Here is an 18882-nt window from a genome sequence, read left to right on the forward strand (position 1 = left end):
CAAATCTTTTGCATAAATTATACTGAATTCATGAAACTTATGGACTTTCCGAACACTATATAACCACCAAAACCCAAATCAAGACTGATGGACATTTTCTTCGGAAAAGCCTTATATTGGGATCGTACCAGTCAGGCTGAAACTTGCACTCATCCGAATAAATTTTTCTTTACTTGCAAAAGGAATATGTACGAATGGTTCTAAAGATTTCATTTTCATGTTAGAAATTTCTTTAGCATAGATCCTGTTCTCGGAATAATATCTGTGTTTCCAAAATAACTATCTATCCCAAAGTGTATCACTTCTAAAAGTTGTGCCTTTGAACTTAAAAACTACGAATGAAATATCTTCTTCCATCTGCTTTCAAAGGTTGGCGGCCATCATGACTAGTTTAATTTTTGTTCCTAAGCGTCTGAACAATGACTTTGCGCTTTGATCACACCATAGTCAAAGATTATTTAACAAAGACGTGCGTCATTGAGTACGGTTGTATTTCGTATGCTGTTTGTTCAAGATGTTTTAAGCATACGTCGATAAACTTAAATCTCTCACTGTCGTTTCCAGTTTTTTAGGCATCTCCTCTGTGTCAGCTTCCAAGATGCTGCGCCGTAGAGCAAGCACAGAGTTTTACATTGTAAATGTAGGCTAAAACTTTTTTTAATCAAATATGCATCAAATACAAATGCAACTGTAAAAAGTCTGTGAAGACTAAGAAAATTAACTAAATCTATGTTGAATAGAAAAATCATACGCCGTCGGAACGGAAAAACACAGATATATCTCGCAATTTCATTACATATTATCTTTACAGTCATCGAGTAAGAACTCGCGACTGTATGGGTGACATATTATTTATTTTTTTAAGTTGTAATTGCTGACCTCCCTTACCAAAATCTTGTAATGGCAAAACGAACATAAACGCGTTATATTTAGATATACATTAATAATATTCACGACAGAGCCAGTTCTTAAAAGCCTCAACAGTGCGTTGCCAGCCTTTTAAAAATTGGATTTTTCCATATAACGGTGGTACCTCCTTAGACGTTCCATCATGAAGCTCAGCTGCAGGTATTAATCCAAAGAAATCGCCTGAACACTCGCCGGGGAAAATCCTGTAGAAGATGCAGAGACCCCACATCTCTACGCAAAACCAAGGGTTGAAGAAGAGGAAAACTAATGGCTGTATAAAGTTTCATTATAATATTAGGTAACATCTAAAATGTAACTAACGTAAGCATCCCTGTTTTTAAAGTCGATTGTCACAATTGTTAATGGAGAAAAGACAGTTTTTTGCACTTTATTAAAAAAAAATTATTACGCTAATTTTCAATAAAATACGCTTAACATAAAAAGAGACATTATTATTACAAGCCTCGCATGTTTAGAGCGACGAAACTTGAAAGCTCTTCAAACAAACTAGACGCTGCCAAATTGTATTAATAGTTGGCCAAGACAAGGGTGTTTTGGGCGTAAGTTACTTTGGAGCTTTTGAATAAATAAATTAACACAAGGTATTTTGTACTGAGATGTTGCCTAACTTGACTATGGTGAACTATCAAGTAGAAGCTATATATGAAAAGCATAGTTTTGACAAATGCATATAATTTTAATAAGTAAAAACAGTTATAACTTCATGAAAAGCAAAATATTATTATAATAAAAATTCAAGAATTTTTGTAATAATAATATTTTTCCTGAAGGACATTTTTAAATTAAATATATAGTTTTAAAAACTGGTTATTTCTGATTTATTTCCGCAGCTTACATAACTCTATTCCTATACTAGAAGCCTACTTACTACTCATCTCCGAAAACATTTACATAATAGTAACTAAACAGTAAGAAAAGTTCTTAACATTGTATTTGATAAAATGGATCTTTCATGTTTATCCATAGCCTGTTCTTATTCACAGATTAAATTTTCACCTTCAGCTAACTGAAAAAATCCATTATTTCCGCCAGATGTCACCAAAATCAAATGTCGTTAGAACAATGAAACCGAAGAGGCTTTCGTCTCTTTTAAAAAAATGTTTGATATAAGGTCTGATACTTATTTGTATTTAATTAGTTAATAAATTAACCTGGTATAACTTTGGTAATACCATTTTCAATATACAATATACATATATATATAAAGTATATCGTTACAAAACAGCGACATTTAGTCAAACTTACCTTTTACGCAAAATTATTTTTGTATGTTTATTACCCGTTGTCTTATAAAATAATATTATAACTACTCCAGCACTCTTTGTGTTCGGCCGTATCAGAACCAGAAGTTTTTTTTAATCTGTCCGCACTGACATTAATCAACGTCGATCAACATCAGTTCTCAGAAAAAAGTAATTTGTTTCTTTACTTTTTCTATATACGCAGAATATAGAATAAAGTCCAATTAAAAGTCTATAATAAAAATACAATATTTCTCGTGTTTACAAAGGTAGAAAGAAATAATGGAAATTGTGTGCAGCGAGTATAATTTTTTGATTGATACATGCAACAATACATTGTAATATTTTATTTTGATTGTTCCGTTTTTATAATAGCGGTTCAAAATACGGTCCTACAAATAACAATATGGATGTTAGTAATTATTTTCAGTATACCAATTGACATTAATAATTTTAATTGTTTTTTTCCTAATAACTAAGAAGACCATAATGCAGCAATAAATGTCGACCACATATCCTCGATTTAGAATAATTTACGCAAAGTATTTAAACTTCATAGTTTACAGAAGACTCTGCAATTTAAAATGATAACCTCGTATGTCCAGAGAACCAAACATTACAGGAAACGAAAAAAAAAATTCATTTCGTCAATGTTCGTTAAAATATTATCAAGTTCTATTGTTTTGGATAGTTAAAAAGGATCTGGTATAGTATTGTCACTAATTAACATAGCTTTTACACATTAAAAAAACCTTTTTTACCGGAATGAAGCTATTTATTATTTATATTATTTATTTTACATAATTTTGAATTTTTTCGACATATAATATAACTTTTTCTACAGCTGTGATACATTTTGACATTCAACACCTTTTGTCTTAAGTCTACGTCACCACGCACGCTGTAAAGCACGCGAAACGTCTGTAACTGTGTGTGTGTGTGGTCCTTTTAAAGATTATCATTAGATATAACATTAGTTCACCAGTTAAGTGACATAAGTCTAAAAATAAAAAAAAAATGTTATGATAATCTGTATCATTCTTTTATGTGTGATCGAGCCTTGCAATAATTATTCCGATACAGGAATACAAATTATATTGAATAATTACCAATATATGGATACTCTCCTGCCAAATAACTTGTTTAAAGAAGTTTCCTATGTGTTCAAGATTGGACAATATCACATCTGCTAGTGATTTAGTCTAACCGAATGTTATACACGACTAAAATACTTATTTTTTTATGTTAAAGGCTTTTACATAAAAACCATCTCCGTTTACTATTTGTATAGCGACAGACTAATCTCTCATTAATGTAGTCCTTCTTCCAACTTTGATTTTGTTCTCTTTGGAGTAGAGACTCTGGGGCCGTGGGGTTCAAGTGTACAGGCGCTAATTAACGATTTAAGTTGGCCCCTGATGTAGGTGACCCCAGACCCTTGGAGCTTTTAAATATGTTTAAATGTTCTATTTATCCATCTTGAATTATTATTATTACTGTGTAGCGTTTCTTGTAAGTACACTGTACAGTTTATTTGTATGTTGGAAATCGATTTCGCATTGTGCATTTATTTTATACATTAACCCTTTACTCAGAAAAATTTAACCAGTAATTGCACTATTTTAATTAAATTTCTCTTCTGTCAATTTCCATCAAAAGTATTACAAGAGACGACTTTAGTAATTGGTGCAAGTGGTTATGCTTCTCGCATAATGTTTAAAAAAAACAAAGAATCTCAAATCATATTTCCAGTCAAAAGACGCTGGCGTATATAATATAAAACATCCCTTTATTTCACCCTAGTTTAAGCCATGTGGTGTATGTAGATTATAGAAGATATACAAAATAAATGAAATGGCGCGCGTGCTCCGTCAGACGGCGGAAGTCGACACGTCCGCGCCCTGCGCTTTGCCGATTTGATTTCAGATTATATCACTAAGAGCTGACACAACTTGTAATACAAATTATCTTTATAATGTTTCAATAATTATTAGCGTAATGAATATTGGAATTGCACAATTCAATTTCAAAGCAGCTGCAAATTTTTAATTCGTTCATACTCGGTATATCCAACTTATTAATTTCTCCATCAACTATCCTATTTGTAGTGGTATACGCAGTTGATCTTTCTAAATCGTTGGTTCGCATTGCTTATTAGTGAAATCTATCTGTTTTTATATATATATATATATATATATATATATATATATATATATATATATATATTATGTCGCTCTATAAGTTGATTGTAATGAGCAGAACCTAAGTTATGACGGGACTGATCTAGCTAACTCATATAAAAATCAGTGTCAGCTCTTATAGATATTTAATAAAATTCCAAGTACGTGCAAAGTTTCCAGTGCGTGTCAGTCGGGATCAGTTCTTAACTCCTTTACACGCCCATGCACATCGCTCTGGCGGTTACCTACCGATGAATACTTTATACCACGTCGTATTTACACTCCTTATCCGCACCTACCTCTTAAATTTTAGATCTTGTCTACATTTAAAACTAATGTATACATACTATTTTCGTAACCGAATATTGCAGTCAAAGTATCGAGTTGCTCTTGCTGCTGCCAAATCTTGAAGACGGTTTTCGAAGCAGGGTTGTTAAATTAGCTAATAATTAAATACAGTATAGTAGTAGTATAGTAATATCTTGACTGCGTATGCGCACCGAAGCGTGACATCCAAGTCGCGGTTATTCAACCGAGACATTCCAAATACGCAGGGTCTATGCTAAGCGATGCACATTTTGAAGATTCCTTAGTGAATATATAAGTTGTCCCTTGAATATGGAATATTAATAAGATATATTATCGTAAGTCAACGTTCCTACTTTATTTCAGCTAGATATACCTTACAATCACTAAATGCAATAAAAATATTCAATAATAACCAATTTCGGAACCAATTAGACGGAAATAGAATAGTGTACCTATTTTTATTTTATGTTCTGATGCCCATGGGCGGCAGTATCACATAACAGAAAACTCTTGCCCGCTTGTAATTTCTATACAAAAGCTATTTTCGTAAAAAATGACTTCTAAAAGTAATAAAAACATAATTTTATAATTATCGTTGCTTGAATATTTAATATAATTAATCCATGTACAAGTACAAATCTTCCGCTATAATGGTTTGGTTGCGAGTATTTTCTTAACAGACTACATATGCGATACTTGTAAACTAAATTCAAATTAAAAATATATTAGTTATTCCTTGAATTTAATACAACTAACTTAATAAATTCCTTCGTCTCGAATACCCTAACTCGACTTAAAACAATAAAACCCTACTTCTTAGCTTCAGTTTATGGTTCGAAGGATCGACTCAAATCGTATTTTGTACGGTATAGCGAATTTCTAATTATTAATAACGAAATATGCAAAGTTTGTTGTCTCTTTATTTTGATTAAATCGGGACGCTCCCGAATTCAGTTTTAAATCTACATCTGGTATAATTAGAATTTTAGATTGAGATGCCATATTCGTTAACGCGCCAAATGTAATTCTTATGGTAATTTTATTTAACAAAATTAATGCTAAGATCGAAATACCAAAGACAATGGAATTATCTATAAGTGAATAAGATAATTAACGCTCTCGCTTCTTAATTTTTAGCTGATGATAAGGATATGACATCTATTTCTATTCCTTATATAGATATTTGTAAGATCACCACTAGGTGGCGCTACATGCATGATATATCGCGGTATCAAAGTGTTTTTCTGGGATCGTATACTCATCATGTCTATTTAGATCAGTATCGCTTCTCGGAATTTTGGCTAAGATCAAAGTGTAGTATCTGTTCTTTTCAGCTTAATATCTGAAAGTTCCCGCATAGCGGGACCAGTATATTAAACTGATTTTTGGAAACTGACGGGATGTTCGGGGCTCGCTCCACTCCTGTCACGGGTCGGCCCGGCATTGCAGTGCCGCCGGGATCGGCCCACATAATTTGTTAGAAACATCTTATATAAATAAACTATAAAGTTCTCGTGTCGCGGTGTTAATGTATAAACTATAAACTCCTCCGAAACGGACCTCCCGATTCTCATGAAATTATGTGTGCATATTGGGTAGGTCTGAGAATCGGACATCTATTTTTCATCCCCCTACGGCTAAATGTTAAGGGTAATACACCCCTAATTTTTTTTTAATTATAGATTTTTAAAAAATATTTTTTTATGATACAGCATTAGTATAAACCCTTGACAATTAAACCCTACTGTTTATTTTTTGATATGATACTAGGGTAGCGTAGCAAAATGTTCCATGTTGGTGTATACTAAAAACTATTCAGGAGCAAACGAAGTTCGCGGGGGCAGATCACTATCTGCTAATAATAATAAGAAGTATAAACTTTTAACTTATAATGGTTTTCCCTTAATATCGACTGAAAATTCTTTTCAAAACTCCATTTCTTACCCTTTTTTAAATTTGATAGCGAATATTCTTTCTACCATATGTAGTTATAGACGTGTATATGAAATTGTCGATTTAGTGAAAGCAGTCAGCGTTAAGAAGCTTCAGCCCCCGATTGTCGATAGCGTAAAGATTTTAGATCACGGTTTTGTATTCAGTCGAGTCGCTAGACCTCGCGTATATATTGACGTGTAAATTCTAGATGAGATTGAATTTTTTGCTTTGTTCTATTTTTGTCAAAAAACCTGAGAATATCTGGTTCCCTACGAATATATAATATATATATTGTTTACGTACACGGGGTTTTTAAATGATATTTGTCGTAAATATACATACATTAATAAATGGCAAACACAGGTAATTTTGCGCGTAATAATTATATGTTTGAGTTATAACAACAACATCAACAAAAAATCTTTATTCATCTAGGTAAACAAGTACACTTATGAACGTCAAAAAAATTAGATTAATTGTTAATTTACATTTACTACCAGTTCGCAAGTCAAAGGCGTAGAGCAAGCTAGAAACTTTCCGCCACCCTTTTAAATCGCCAATTTTTTATTCCAAATTGTTGGAACTGGAGGAAATCAATCCCAAGGATTAGGATCATTTAAGTATTCGTCACATTTATAAAAATCTTTATTAATTAATTTACTTTTAACGAGGGCTTTGAATTTATTTAGTGATAAATCTCTAGTTTCGCTTGGGAGTTTGTTGTAAAAACGATTATTATTTACAATACCAATTGATTATCCATAGGTAGCCAAAACAGGACAACACCTATTCAACTTTGTAATTATTATCATAATTTCATATTATATTGGTGGTTATCAATTATAAAATATGTAACTAACAATATATGATTCAACTAATTCTAGACTATAAAATTAAAATTATTTCTAGTCCTTATAGTGTGCAGTATGATAACTACAATCTACATTTTACTGCAAATTCCAGGCGTATGTAGGGAGACTGTATTTATATGTAAATTTCACCACTAGGTAGCGCTATATGCATGATATATCGCGGTATCAAAGTGTTTTTCTGGGATCGTATACTCATCATGTCTCATTAGTTCAGTATCGCTTCTCGGCCTTTTGGCTAAGATCAAAGTGTAGTATCTGTTCTTTTCAGCTTAATATCTGAAAGTTCCCGCATAGCGGGACCAGTATATTAAACTGATTTTTGGAATCTGACGGGATGTTCGGGGCTCGCTCCACTCCTGTCACAGGTCGGCCCGGCATTGCAGTGCCGCCGGGATCGGCCCATATAATTTAATAGATATATCTTATGCATATTAACTCATCATGATCTTTCATTACTTAAACAAATTAAAACTGCAATTTATCCTGTCCAGTGTCCTAACCTAAATTAATAACCGCTTAGGGCCAGTTTTTTGATCCGTACTTAAAAGTGGTGTAACCATTTGTTACATTAACTATAGTTAAATGTCTCACCAGTAGTTAAATCGTAAATGCGTTTTTCAATGTCTATTTTAACTATAATCTAACTTTACAATTGATCAATTTGTTACCATTGAAATGAACAATGACATCCCAAAAACATTTTTTTGTGAGGAATATTTATTTATATGATAACCCTATACAAACTGAGGGAATGACATCCATTTTTAAGATCTTCATTCGTTATCTGTGCTTGATAAGTTTAATAGACAAGGACTAAATGATAAGAGACTCAACGAAAAAAGAGATTCGGGATGAAAGCAGTTTTGTCCTGCTACACAAGATCCGGAAACACAAGAGCAAAATATACGGCATTCTAGAAACATCTAGAAAACATAATTCTGTGTCCCGCTGAAAGAATGTGTACGTGTGGTTGTCACGCGGCTTCGGTCACGTTAGGCTCTATTATATACGCCCAAATAATAAGCCTCTATATAATGTGACTTCGCCTTTTGTTCGCTAACAATAGAAGATTATATTTTTATTAAGATTCGGAATCCATTTTCCTATTGAAAGCAAGCATATTGTTACGTGATTCGGTTTCGATAATATTTATATGAAAGGTATGCATATATATATATGTACTTCACTCTTTTTGTAAAATGTTATTTTATTTTGTCAAAAAATCTGCTTATACGAAATTTTGAAGAGAAACCTTGGGAAGAAACTGTCTTAGACGCAAGACTTAACTCGGAGTTTCAGGCCATATGAAAAAGTCTGAGGACAAACCCATTTAAAGGGAATTAGTGCTACTGAATGTATGGCTGTATACACTATACGTATTTGCACCTAATGTGCATGTCTGTGTTGTCTTTCTTAAATTGTATAGAATCAAATTTTCTACTGCTACCGGAAGCAAAGGAAACATTTCTCGATTGAGCCTTTCAACTAAGTTTCGTTCCAAAACCAAAGATTTAAAAATAGAACGAAAAATTTAAATTGTAAAGCAATGCACGTGAAATACGCGACGTAATTAGTTGCTAATTAAGTACTTCACGTTCGCAGCTCGCGCCAAGTAACCGGTGTTTGTAAGATCGCAATATACTGTAATTACGTTTCATTAGTTTATAATTTAGAATTAAATTAATTTATATAAAAGATTCATTACAGAATTTATAAAAACATAAAGCTTTATATAGAGCACTGTTGGCCTAGTGGCTCCAGCGTGCGACTCTTATACCTGAGGTCGTAGGTTCGAGCCCCGGCTGTGCACGAATGGACTTTATTTTAACATTTGCTCTAACGGTGAAGGAAAACATCGTGAGGAAACCGACATGTCTTAGACCCAAAAAGTCGACGCAGGCACTGGAGGCTGATCACCTACTTGCCTATTAGATTTAAAAATTGATCATGAAACAGATTCAGAAATCCGAGGGCAAGACCTAAAGAGGTTGTAGTGGCTCTGATTATTATTATATATAAGATTGGCTTAGTTTATTTTATTATTTTCTTTAATTAATGTGGAATAAAACTTCTGCATTATTCTACACAGTTCGCGTTTAATTATTAACGAAATACAGTTCAGTACAATACAGTGCCTTATATACGTAATTAGTTCCAAAAGCCAGGATTCATTGATTAAGTTTAAAATAGGCTCAGCAGCCAAGAGATATTGATTTTATAGCTTCATTAGTGGATTAATCTGTACGGAACATAAATATAAAACAAACTACAGTAGTTCTGTGTATATATATCCTTATTTTTTAATCGTATCTGTAAAGAAACTCCATTTTCAAATTTTAAACGAATAGCAATCTAATATTTAATGTCGCTAAAATCGAGGAATCGATTCTCGCCCGAACGATCATTCGATGTCCAATATGAGTAGCTCGTGGGGCGGTAAATTGTTCATCAGTCGCTAACAGCTGATGGGAATCGATATCCGATTTTAGTTATCGTATCGATATTAATATTTACATTTTAATGGCTATTTCTTGTTCCAACTATAGTAGTTTATTATTTGAATTTGGAATGAGAAAATACATTTCTGAATTTTAAAATGAAACCATAAATCGATTATTTATCTAAATCATAAAATATGTACTCAAAACAAGCTATCAATTTAACTTACCAATGTGTCCTATAAAATGGGTTCTTAGAATAATACCTTAATTAATTATGTGGTGTCAAAGTGACGGGGTGTGTCGATACCACGCCTCATTACACGCAACCTAAGGCGAGCCAACCGGTTAATTGAAAACATCGTTTTTTACTTTGCCTACATAAGCTAAAGGAGTATTTTATCTCCATATCAATGTTTCACAGGTTAAATCAAAGTTGCGAACTTTGGCTCTCGTATGTCAAAAACATTTCTCGCTGACGTCTCGACTGTGAGAGTTACACGCTAATTAGGCGTTCACGTTTGCTTTTGCTTAGTAGTTGATCGACATGGCATTAATCAGAAAAATATATAGTAGTTTAGGGCAACTCAGAGAGTATCAAACCCGTATTATACGAATCGATCGCAGTCTACACGTCGACGAACAAAAGACAATCGCGAAATGCAAAATTCTTTAAATCTCTTTACCGAGCAATAAACAAACTAAAGCTTACCTTGTACTTAATTTTAAACGACTAATCGCCCGTAATAGGGCGAGATTAATAAATGATGCTTAAAATCAACCTTTTTTCGGCTAAGCTAATGGGGCACGAGTAAATAGCCGTTTTTATAGCAGACTGTTTGAGATTTATTACCGAATTTGGTTGTGAATATTTTGAATAAAATTTCTATTTAAACAAGGAATTACCGTAATTTCTAAATACATACGCACTAACAATCTTAACTAAAATGTAATAACCGGAAATATGCTCCATACTTTATTATAACGGTTTATCTTCATCATCCAGGCCCTAGAGTCCGGGCTTTGACCAGGTCGAGCCAGAATCTTCTTCCGGTCTTTTCTTCTATGCTTTTGCTTTCAATTTGTATTTCCCGTGGTATGGAGGTCCTGCTGAATGGGCTGGACATTATGTATGACTTGTACGTACATTTATATTGAAATTATTTATATTAGAGTTGTAATACAAATTCCCATATGTTAACAAAAAATAATGAGCAGTGTTGGCTTAGAGCTCCAGATTGAGACTCTCATTCATGAGGCCGCAGGTTTAATCACCGGCTGTGCACATATGGACTTTTTTTCATGTACGAATTTAGCATTTCCTCGAAAGGACAAGGATAATATCGTGTAGAAACCGGCTTGTCTTTGACCCAAAATGTTGACGGTGTGTTTCAGGCACAGGAGCAACCTACTTGCCTATATGATTAACAAATGATCGTGAAACAGATACAGAAATGTGAGGCCCAGAACTTTAACGTTTACCGCGTCGCTGGTGTTTGATGTAACGAGAAATAATATTACGTAAACAGTATTTCAGTTAAATTTTTACTTGAACATCTCAACAACTTTATCGTTACCTAGCATATATATATATTATTTAGTATAATAATATAGTTAGTAATTTAAATAACAACAGGCGTTGATACAAAATATTGTGAAGAATAATTCAAATCGAAGTTTAAAATTGGCTTTTAAAATTTGTAATAATTGATAATTTAATCATGAAACTCAAAAACTGTCATTTTATTTTAGTATGAAGTCAAAATTCATCCACGAATGTGCTAATAATAAATAAACTAACCGGTTGCTCGATAGATGTCGCCAGTTGTATGATAAATGTATTTAAAGTCTAAAGTACTTTAGGCGCGTTTAAGAGCTGGTTTGTTTAAAATAAATCCATATATCACCAAAATGTTACTTTTTTCGCCTGATGCTTTTTCTCTTTCAGAGGCTCTTTCATATTTAACCACTAACTAAATTTTAATACTTGATTCATAACTTTTACTTTCAATAACAATCTTAAGCAACATCTTCTAAACCCGTCTTATGCTCAAACCGATATACTTATGTGCAAGAATAGTTTAACTAAAAATTAGTAATAATTATAATCATAAATAAATCAAATACGTCAAAGGGAATACTAGTGTACAAGGGCACTACTGATTTTACTAGCATATGTAATTATTAAAAAAAGTACTCAATTTGAGTAGAATATGTTAATTATATTATAGAAACCGTGTCGAACAATGTTTTTAAATGTTCGTTTTCGACATCATTCGATTACTTGAATTATAGAATATAAATTACATATAGTAGTCGGGAGTTACATATGTAAAATCATAGTTTGTTTCTTTAAGACATATTATATAAGTTCCAGTGAATTGGCTATCTCGCTTTTGCAACTTTTGACTAACATTGATGAAAATATTGATATTTAGTTAGTCTTATCATGCTTTTAATGAGGTTTAAGTTTTCATGTAGAATAAATTATTATTATTAAAAAAATGTTTCAGTTTTTATTTATATTTTTGTTATTATTTTATTTTGTGGTCGCTTGTTTAATTTCTTCCCTTGCTAGCTTACGGTTTAATATAATTTAAGTGTATGTGTGTAAAATGTGTGATACTTACTTGTACAATTTTATGTATGCATAAGAACGTTGATTTAGAACTTCTAAATAAATAAATAAGAATTGTGTGTATAATCTTTTCACTTCGTTTAAATTATGACGATAATCTTTCACGTAGCTATGTATGAACCTAATATTATTTTATTTAGTTTTCGCTTCTTACTTGAGAGACATAAGTACTGCTGTATTTGCACCAGACCACTATTGCGATTGCTATTGGCAATAATATTTCAAACAATTAATGTATTAAATGGAACATTTGCCTAGATAAAATATTACTTTAAATATACTTAAAACGTTTTCTCAATTAGGCAATTTAATTTGGATTGTATTTGTGTTATTCTTTTCCCTCCGAGCCTCGGTTTAAGACGTTTTATTTTATATTTGTAGCGTCATACGTCTAACATTGCAGGCTCGTAAGGGAATATGCTTCAATTATAATATAACATGTCTTAATGGTAGGATTCGGTTGGACTCGCCGTTGAGGTCCAGGTAAAAGGCGACAGCGACCGGAGCCTCTGCTTTTAGTTGGTATTGTTCACCCAGTCTCTGAATAGTAGAGATTTTGATGTGGGTTAAGTCCCACATACCCCTGCAGCTTTATAGGGCAGGGGGATGCGCAAATGCATTTCCACCTTGAATATTAAAAAAAAGGATTCGGTTGGATTAGGTATATCTATAAACGAATAAATACCCAATAATACTTTGAATATTTTATTGAATTCAAATTTATGATTAATATGTATTTACATTGGTAATTTGATATCTACGTTCATATATATTTAAACTCTATAAATAAATTATAGGATAGATGTTGCATATAATACTTTATTTATACTTAGGTACTTGAAAGCGAGTTTTCGAAGATTTAAAGCAATTAAGCAAGAAATATGAATAAATGATACATAATTATACATATAAACATACAAAAGCTTTTCGTTTTGTCGGCAGTGACATTTCTCGAAGAAAATTACAATAAAGAACACGAATCTACTTCATATACAGTATATCTATATATCTTTGGTATACATCAGATTTAAAAATATATTATACTACTGTTAAACTACAATCATAAGTTTTTGCGCATGGTGATTCAATTCGTGCTTCAACACACCGCTATAAATCGTAAAAATTGTAAAGATATTAAAACGCATCAAAAAACTTATTCAAATATTGAGAAATTTTAAGTCACCGATGACTGGTTGTGTCACTTGACAGACGGATTGACACATCGTGAGCATTTGTATGGGGTTTCAAAAGAGCATAAAATTATTGCATTTTTGGCACACTCCGTTATCACTAAAACTACTTTAAATGTCTACTATTCTCTAAATATTTCAACATCAATAATACATTTCATAAATTTTATTATAGTGATAATCAACATTTTATAAGCTGTGCTACATATAGTCCAAGCATATAAAGCAGGCTAAACAATTTCAATAAAAAACACAATGTTTTTAAATATTTTTACTTTATATCACATTACATGAACGTCGAAATCTTAAGACATTATTTGAATGTACTCCTAAAATGTTTTACCATAGGTTTTGGTTTGAAAAACTTAACAATAAAATCATTATGGCTTAAGATATATAGGCTTAGGTTTGAGAGTTTTATTCCAAATAATATGTGAGCACGAAAAGGTGTGATCCTTAACGAATAAACCGAAAAAATAGATAGACTTTTATATCTCTATCTATCTATAACGGTACCATTTGACGTTTCCAATAAGTGTACCAGTATTCTTGTTTCACAATAAACATTTTTTACATCAAATAGCACATCATATAAGTAAAGAACATCCAATATCCGTTGCTATGGTAACGCCTCATTACTAAAATAGGAAAATACGACTATGTCCATGTTGAGCAATTTCAATGAAACGGAACCATTATCATTTTAACTATTGTATCATTTGCGTACTGAACATTATTCTCAATACTTCCAATAAATCTTTGTACATATCGCTCGTTCGTATTACTGCGAAAGCAAAACCAAAAATTCGATTCCTATTTTATAATAAATCAACATTGATTTGATATGTTCGATTTCACTAAACGAGTATCATAATGATCAACAAATTCTATACTTATGTTACATTGAATTGGTAACAATATACTTTGAGATTATTAGGCCTAAACTTTAATATGAAGCCGTAATTACATCTAACATTACATCTAAGCACTGTTTCAATTAAAACTAAAGAAACAAAAATATACAGTCAAAGTATTATAAATATAACAGCCTATAACTTTACTATTCAATAGTAAAATAACCACGATTGATACACATAACTGTTAACATTCGTTTTAAAACGTAGCCTCTTGTAGGCTTAAAATGTGTGAGGTGACCCGCCTCAGGCAAATGAAAACTTAATTAATTTCCGTTTACAACCTTATACTACGACACCGAATTATAAAACAGTTTATTGATACATGCACAATATATTCGAGTTAATTTAGGCTAATAAACGTATATTAATTGCGACCATGTCATGTAATACATAACGACGTAAACACAAAAGAGAGAAATACAACACTATAATATTAAGATTATATAGTCTGATATAGATATAGTCTGATTTTAAGTCCGTACAATTCTGACAGCTATCATTTTTTGACGTGTCAGAGATTACAAACCTTTTTGGCAGGGCACATTTTTCAATTTTAATACGAGTCTGAACATCTGAATCCATCTAAAATGGGTCAAATTTGACTAAATTTCGGTGGAGAACTTTTTTGTAGCAACACTTATGGAATATCAGAATTCTACGGAATAAAAAATCAGAGTTTAGGTTTTATTAATAAAGTCATAATTTTTTTCTTTTATATGAAACCGAATAACAAAATTGTAGCATAAAGTATACGTTGATTAAAAGAGAGGGATTGAAGTGTTGATTGTATTTTATTCAAATTAGCCAATGTGGCCCTTTGAAACCCAATAGACCGAACATTTAGGCCTAAGTGCGAGATCCTGTATAGAAATATATACCCTTATATGTGTTTTAATAAAATATGCTAGATGATTACGAACTGCCTAAGTCAATCAACAATAGATGGATACTCTGAGTTCAACGACCTTTTTATTAATAAATAGATAAATACCTAAATGAAAATTTATACTACACCACTCGCTTCTTGTAAATAGCGAATACTACTAGTATAGATAAAAAATGCTGCAGTTTTAATGGAATTGAGTTTATTTTGTAAGGCAGCTATTATACAATATATAGATAAAAATCATTTTTTTTTAAATTTGTTTATATATCTATTGCATATATGGTTTTTAGCCTCAGATTGTATCGGTTTTTAATGCATTTCATAGCCAAGTAGATCAGCATTCTGTCAGACACATGTCGTCGATTTGATTTAAATCCTTACGAGCGAGTGTTCATAGACAGAATATTCATTAGTGTACAACCGGGGATTGAGTCTACGACCTCAGTGGTGAAAGACAGAGCCTTAAGCCCCTCGGCAAACACAACTGTACAGTAAACAATTTATTATTGTGTACCTGTGAATGACGTATACTCTGTGTCTGTGTATTTCTTATACCATAGGACCCAAAACCAAACAATTCACGCAAATGAACGCTAATTCACAATAACTAAGATGTGACCCAAACCTAAAATTGGTGTATGTATGAATTAAGCACTTTCACAATTCTTCGGTAGACGCAATGGGTGCTTTCAGTAATGGAGTCCTAGGGCTCTTCGATCCATCCTTCTGGAAGTCTTCGTTAGAGAGCGAAGCAGCAATAGGTGCGATTTTCAGTTGATGACCATTCAACTTTATCTCTGTTATGGAATGTGATCTGCCGTGATATGGTTTTTCTTTTACCTCATGCTGCGGTGTTTTTGTTATTGATTGGGTGACTTTACTCTTGATTGCTTGTTCTCGAAGGGCCATTTGGTAGGCAACTTCAAATGCTTCACCGAGGGTTAAGATCACTTCAGTCGCTTGATCCTGGAATATATTAATCAATGTAAGTCCTTTATTATTTGGGTGCTTTTTTAAGTCATGTAGTCCTTATAGGCCAGGGTCGATAATTTTTAAAACCAAAAAAAATAATAGTAGAATGAAACCCATTAGAAAAGGAGGGGAATATTATAAAAAATGAAAGGAAAAATAATTTACGGGCGATCTGAGGAAGGTTCAGGGGGTGAGGGAGGAAGGGTAAAAAAACGGTTTTTCTTGATTTCCGGCAAAACTAAAAGTCCTATTAAAAAATGGCAAAGTTGTAGGTAATAAAAAGATCTAAAACTCTGTACACTTTTTTCACATACTTAACTTTCAAAAATTTATGTGAAAAATTCAAAAAACCAATTTTTTGGTTTTTTATTATTAGCTGTGTACCAGATTCAGGGAATCGAAAATCTTAGTGTAAGATTCATACTTACCTATCACAGTTAATTATTGGTTTCAGGCGATAGAAAACACGAGCGAGTTGCTAATATTTGCTTTATAATTCAGCTAGGCGTTACTAAAAACATTATTAAATGCTCTTTGCACTTACCATAGTAGCGACTCTAAAGACATGACAATAGTGACTCTTGGTGGTGTGGTCTTTTGTGATGTAAGCAAAATGCGTCAGGTCATCGGCGTCTTGACAGGCGCAATGAATGTTTCGGATTTCGTGTTCACACACCAACTCCTGCACAAATTTAGTATTACATTATTAAAATGATACAATTAACACAATTAAATAATAAGACACATGTCCGCTAGTGATTGATAATTGTATAAAATTATTGCATATAATGTTTGGTACTATTTGCGACTTTGATGATTGGGGCATTCACTGCAATGAGCTTTATCTGCCTTTATCCTTGACGACGCCAACAGCATCTTATTCATTAAATAAAACAGGCTTAAATGGTTAGGATATATGAACAGAACCCTAAGATCCTTACCTACTAGCTGGTAAGAGAAAACCCGCTAGCTCGGTCTAGCGGGTTTAGTTAGTTTTAGCGGCCGAGTTAATAAGATAACGATGGCGAAATATTAGAAGGTTAAGGGCCCAATCATGATAAATATAAAATAGATATAACGTCATAGAAAATCTTTGACAAACAGTTGCGAGATACCCCTGTAAGATTTTGTAGAAATAAACAATATAAAAATCAATTAACCCATGTAACTAAGCGTGAACATCAAAAACAAAAGAAAAACAATCCTTTTTCTGAGAAACAAAGGCAAGATTAGAGCTTCGATGAAGTGAAAAGTTATCCATAATTAAAAATCAAGCGAGCAAAGTCAGGTCCTTTGTTTAGTTGACCCTTCGAAGCAACTTTGGGATATTTACCCTTCCAACGCTTCGTTGGGTAACATTATTTAAGAAAATTCAAATAACGATCTAGTTGGCAGGATGACCGAGGGAGATCTCTAATTGATACTATATTTATTTTGCATATGTTAGATATATGTAATATTTAAACAACGTTATTATTATTATTATTAAAGCTTTATTAATCCATACAACAATTGGTTAGTTTACATTCCTTAATATAATTATTAGTTAGGTTAGGTTTAATAGCCAATTATAATTATAATATTGTAGAACATATAACGTATAACGAGGTTATACGAAGCACCTCGTTCTTAACAATCTATAAATATACTATTTATCCTATTCTGGACGAAGACAAATTCAAACTCACAATTTGGTCCAGCCGTTCATTAGTCATATAATTTAATGTAATAAAATATATAAATAACAATTTTTTGTTTAATATATAGAGTAGCCGATTGAGCTGAACTTAATGTATGATTTTATGTAAGTAATACAATCAAACAACAAAATATTAAGACAAAATAACTGTCTGCACGTACGCATAGGTAAATACTTGACAAGTTGTCAAGTATATATTTTATATGTCAATCCATTTTTATTACTGACAATATTCTAATTTTAAAAATTTAAAATAATCCATTTCCTGAATATTCTGGATTTCAAAATTAAAGAATCCCTTTTAATAAGCATATTCACTTACCCTAGTTATAGTGTTTAGAAACTTGACACCTCGATAACTGATAGACAGAATGATATCGGGCGAATCCCTCGGCTCTTTGGTAGTTTTCTTCAGTTTTTGTATTGATTTCTTCGTCGATTCCGTCCCTCGTAATTCTTTCACAACCGTCGATCCTAAGTACTGTAAAAAAATATTAAATTAAAATCGTAGACATTAAGTAAAATCAAAACGCATAGCAAGTAGTATAAGATTTTGATAAAAAAAGTCCAGAAAAGAAACCTACGTATTTTCAAGAAACATGTACTACTGACTAATTGTTATTTAGATACTAACAACACAGGGACTCCCTACTGTGGGGACTAGCGATATATGAA

At 32.2% G+C, this 18882-nt stretch overlaps 1 protein-coding gene and 2 non-coding genes across 11 annotated transcripts in view; 2 read left to right on the forward strand and 1 right to left on the reverse strand.

Annotated features, from left to right (window-relative positions):
- Window positions 1–5941: 5941 nt before the first annotated feature.
- LOC123689311 lies at window positions 5942–6134 on the forward strand. Its single transcript, XR_006750314.1, has one exon. It is a non-coding gene; the product is annotated as a U2 spliceosomal RNA (small nuclear RNA).
- Window positions 6135–7682: 1548 nt separating this feature from the next.
- On the forward strand, window positions 7683–7875 carry LOC123689310. Its single transcript, XR_006750313.1, has one exon. It is a non-coding gene; the product is annotated as a U2 spliceosomal RNA (small nuclear RNA).
- A 6114-nt stretch (window positions 7876–13989) lies between these two features.
- The window catches only part of LOC110994323 (ankyrin repeat and sterile alpha motif domain-containing protein 1B), a 92251-nt gene continuing 87358 nt past the window's right edge, over window positions 13990–18882 (reverse strand). For all 9 annotated transcript variants that reach the window (XM_022260893.2, XM_022260892.2, XM_045628569.1 and 6 more), the window contains 3 exons: window positions 18530–18688; window positions 17053–17190; window positions 13990–16502 (listed from right to left, as the gene is read on the reverse strand). In XM_022260893.2, coding sequence (XP_022116585.2) covers window positions 16194–16502; window positions 17053–17190; window positions 18530–18688 — 606 coding nt within the window. In that variant the 3' untranslated portion in view covers window positions 13990–16193. The remainder of the gene's footprint in view (window positions 16503–17052; window positions 17191–18529; window positions 18689–18882) is intronic.

This window comes from Pieris rapae, chromosome 6 (assembly GCF_905147795.1).
Source record: "Pieris rapae chromosome 6, ilPieRapa1.1, whole genome shotgun sequence".
NCBI classification, from domain to species: domain Eukaryota; kingdom Metazoa; phylum Arthropoda; class Insecta; order Lepidoptera; family Pieridae; genus Pieris; species Pieris rapae.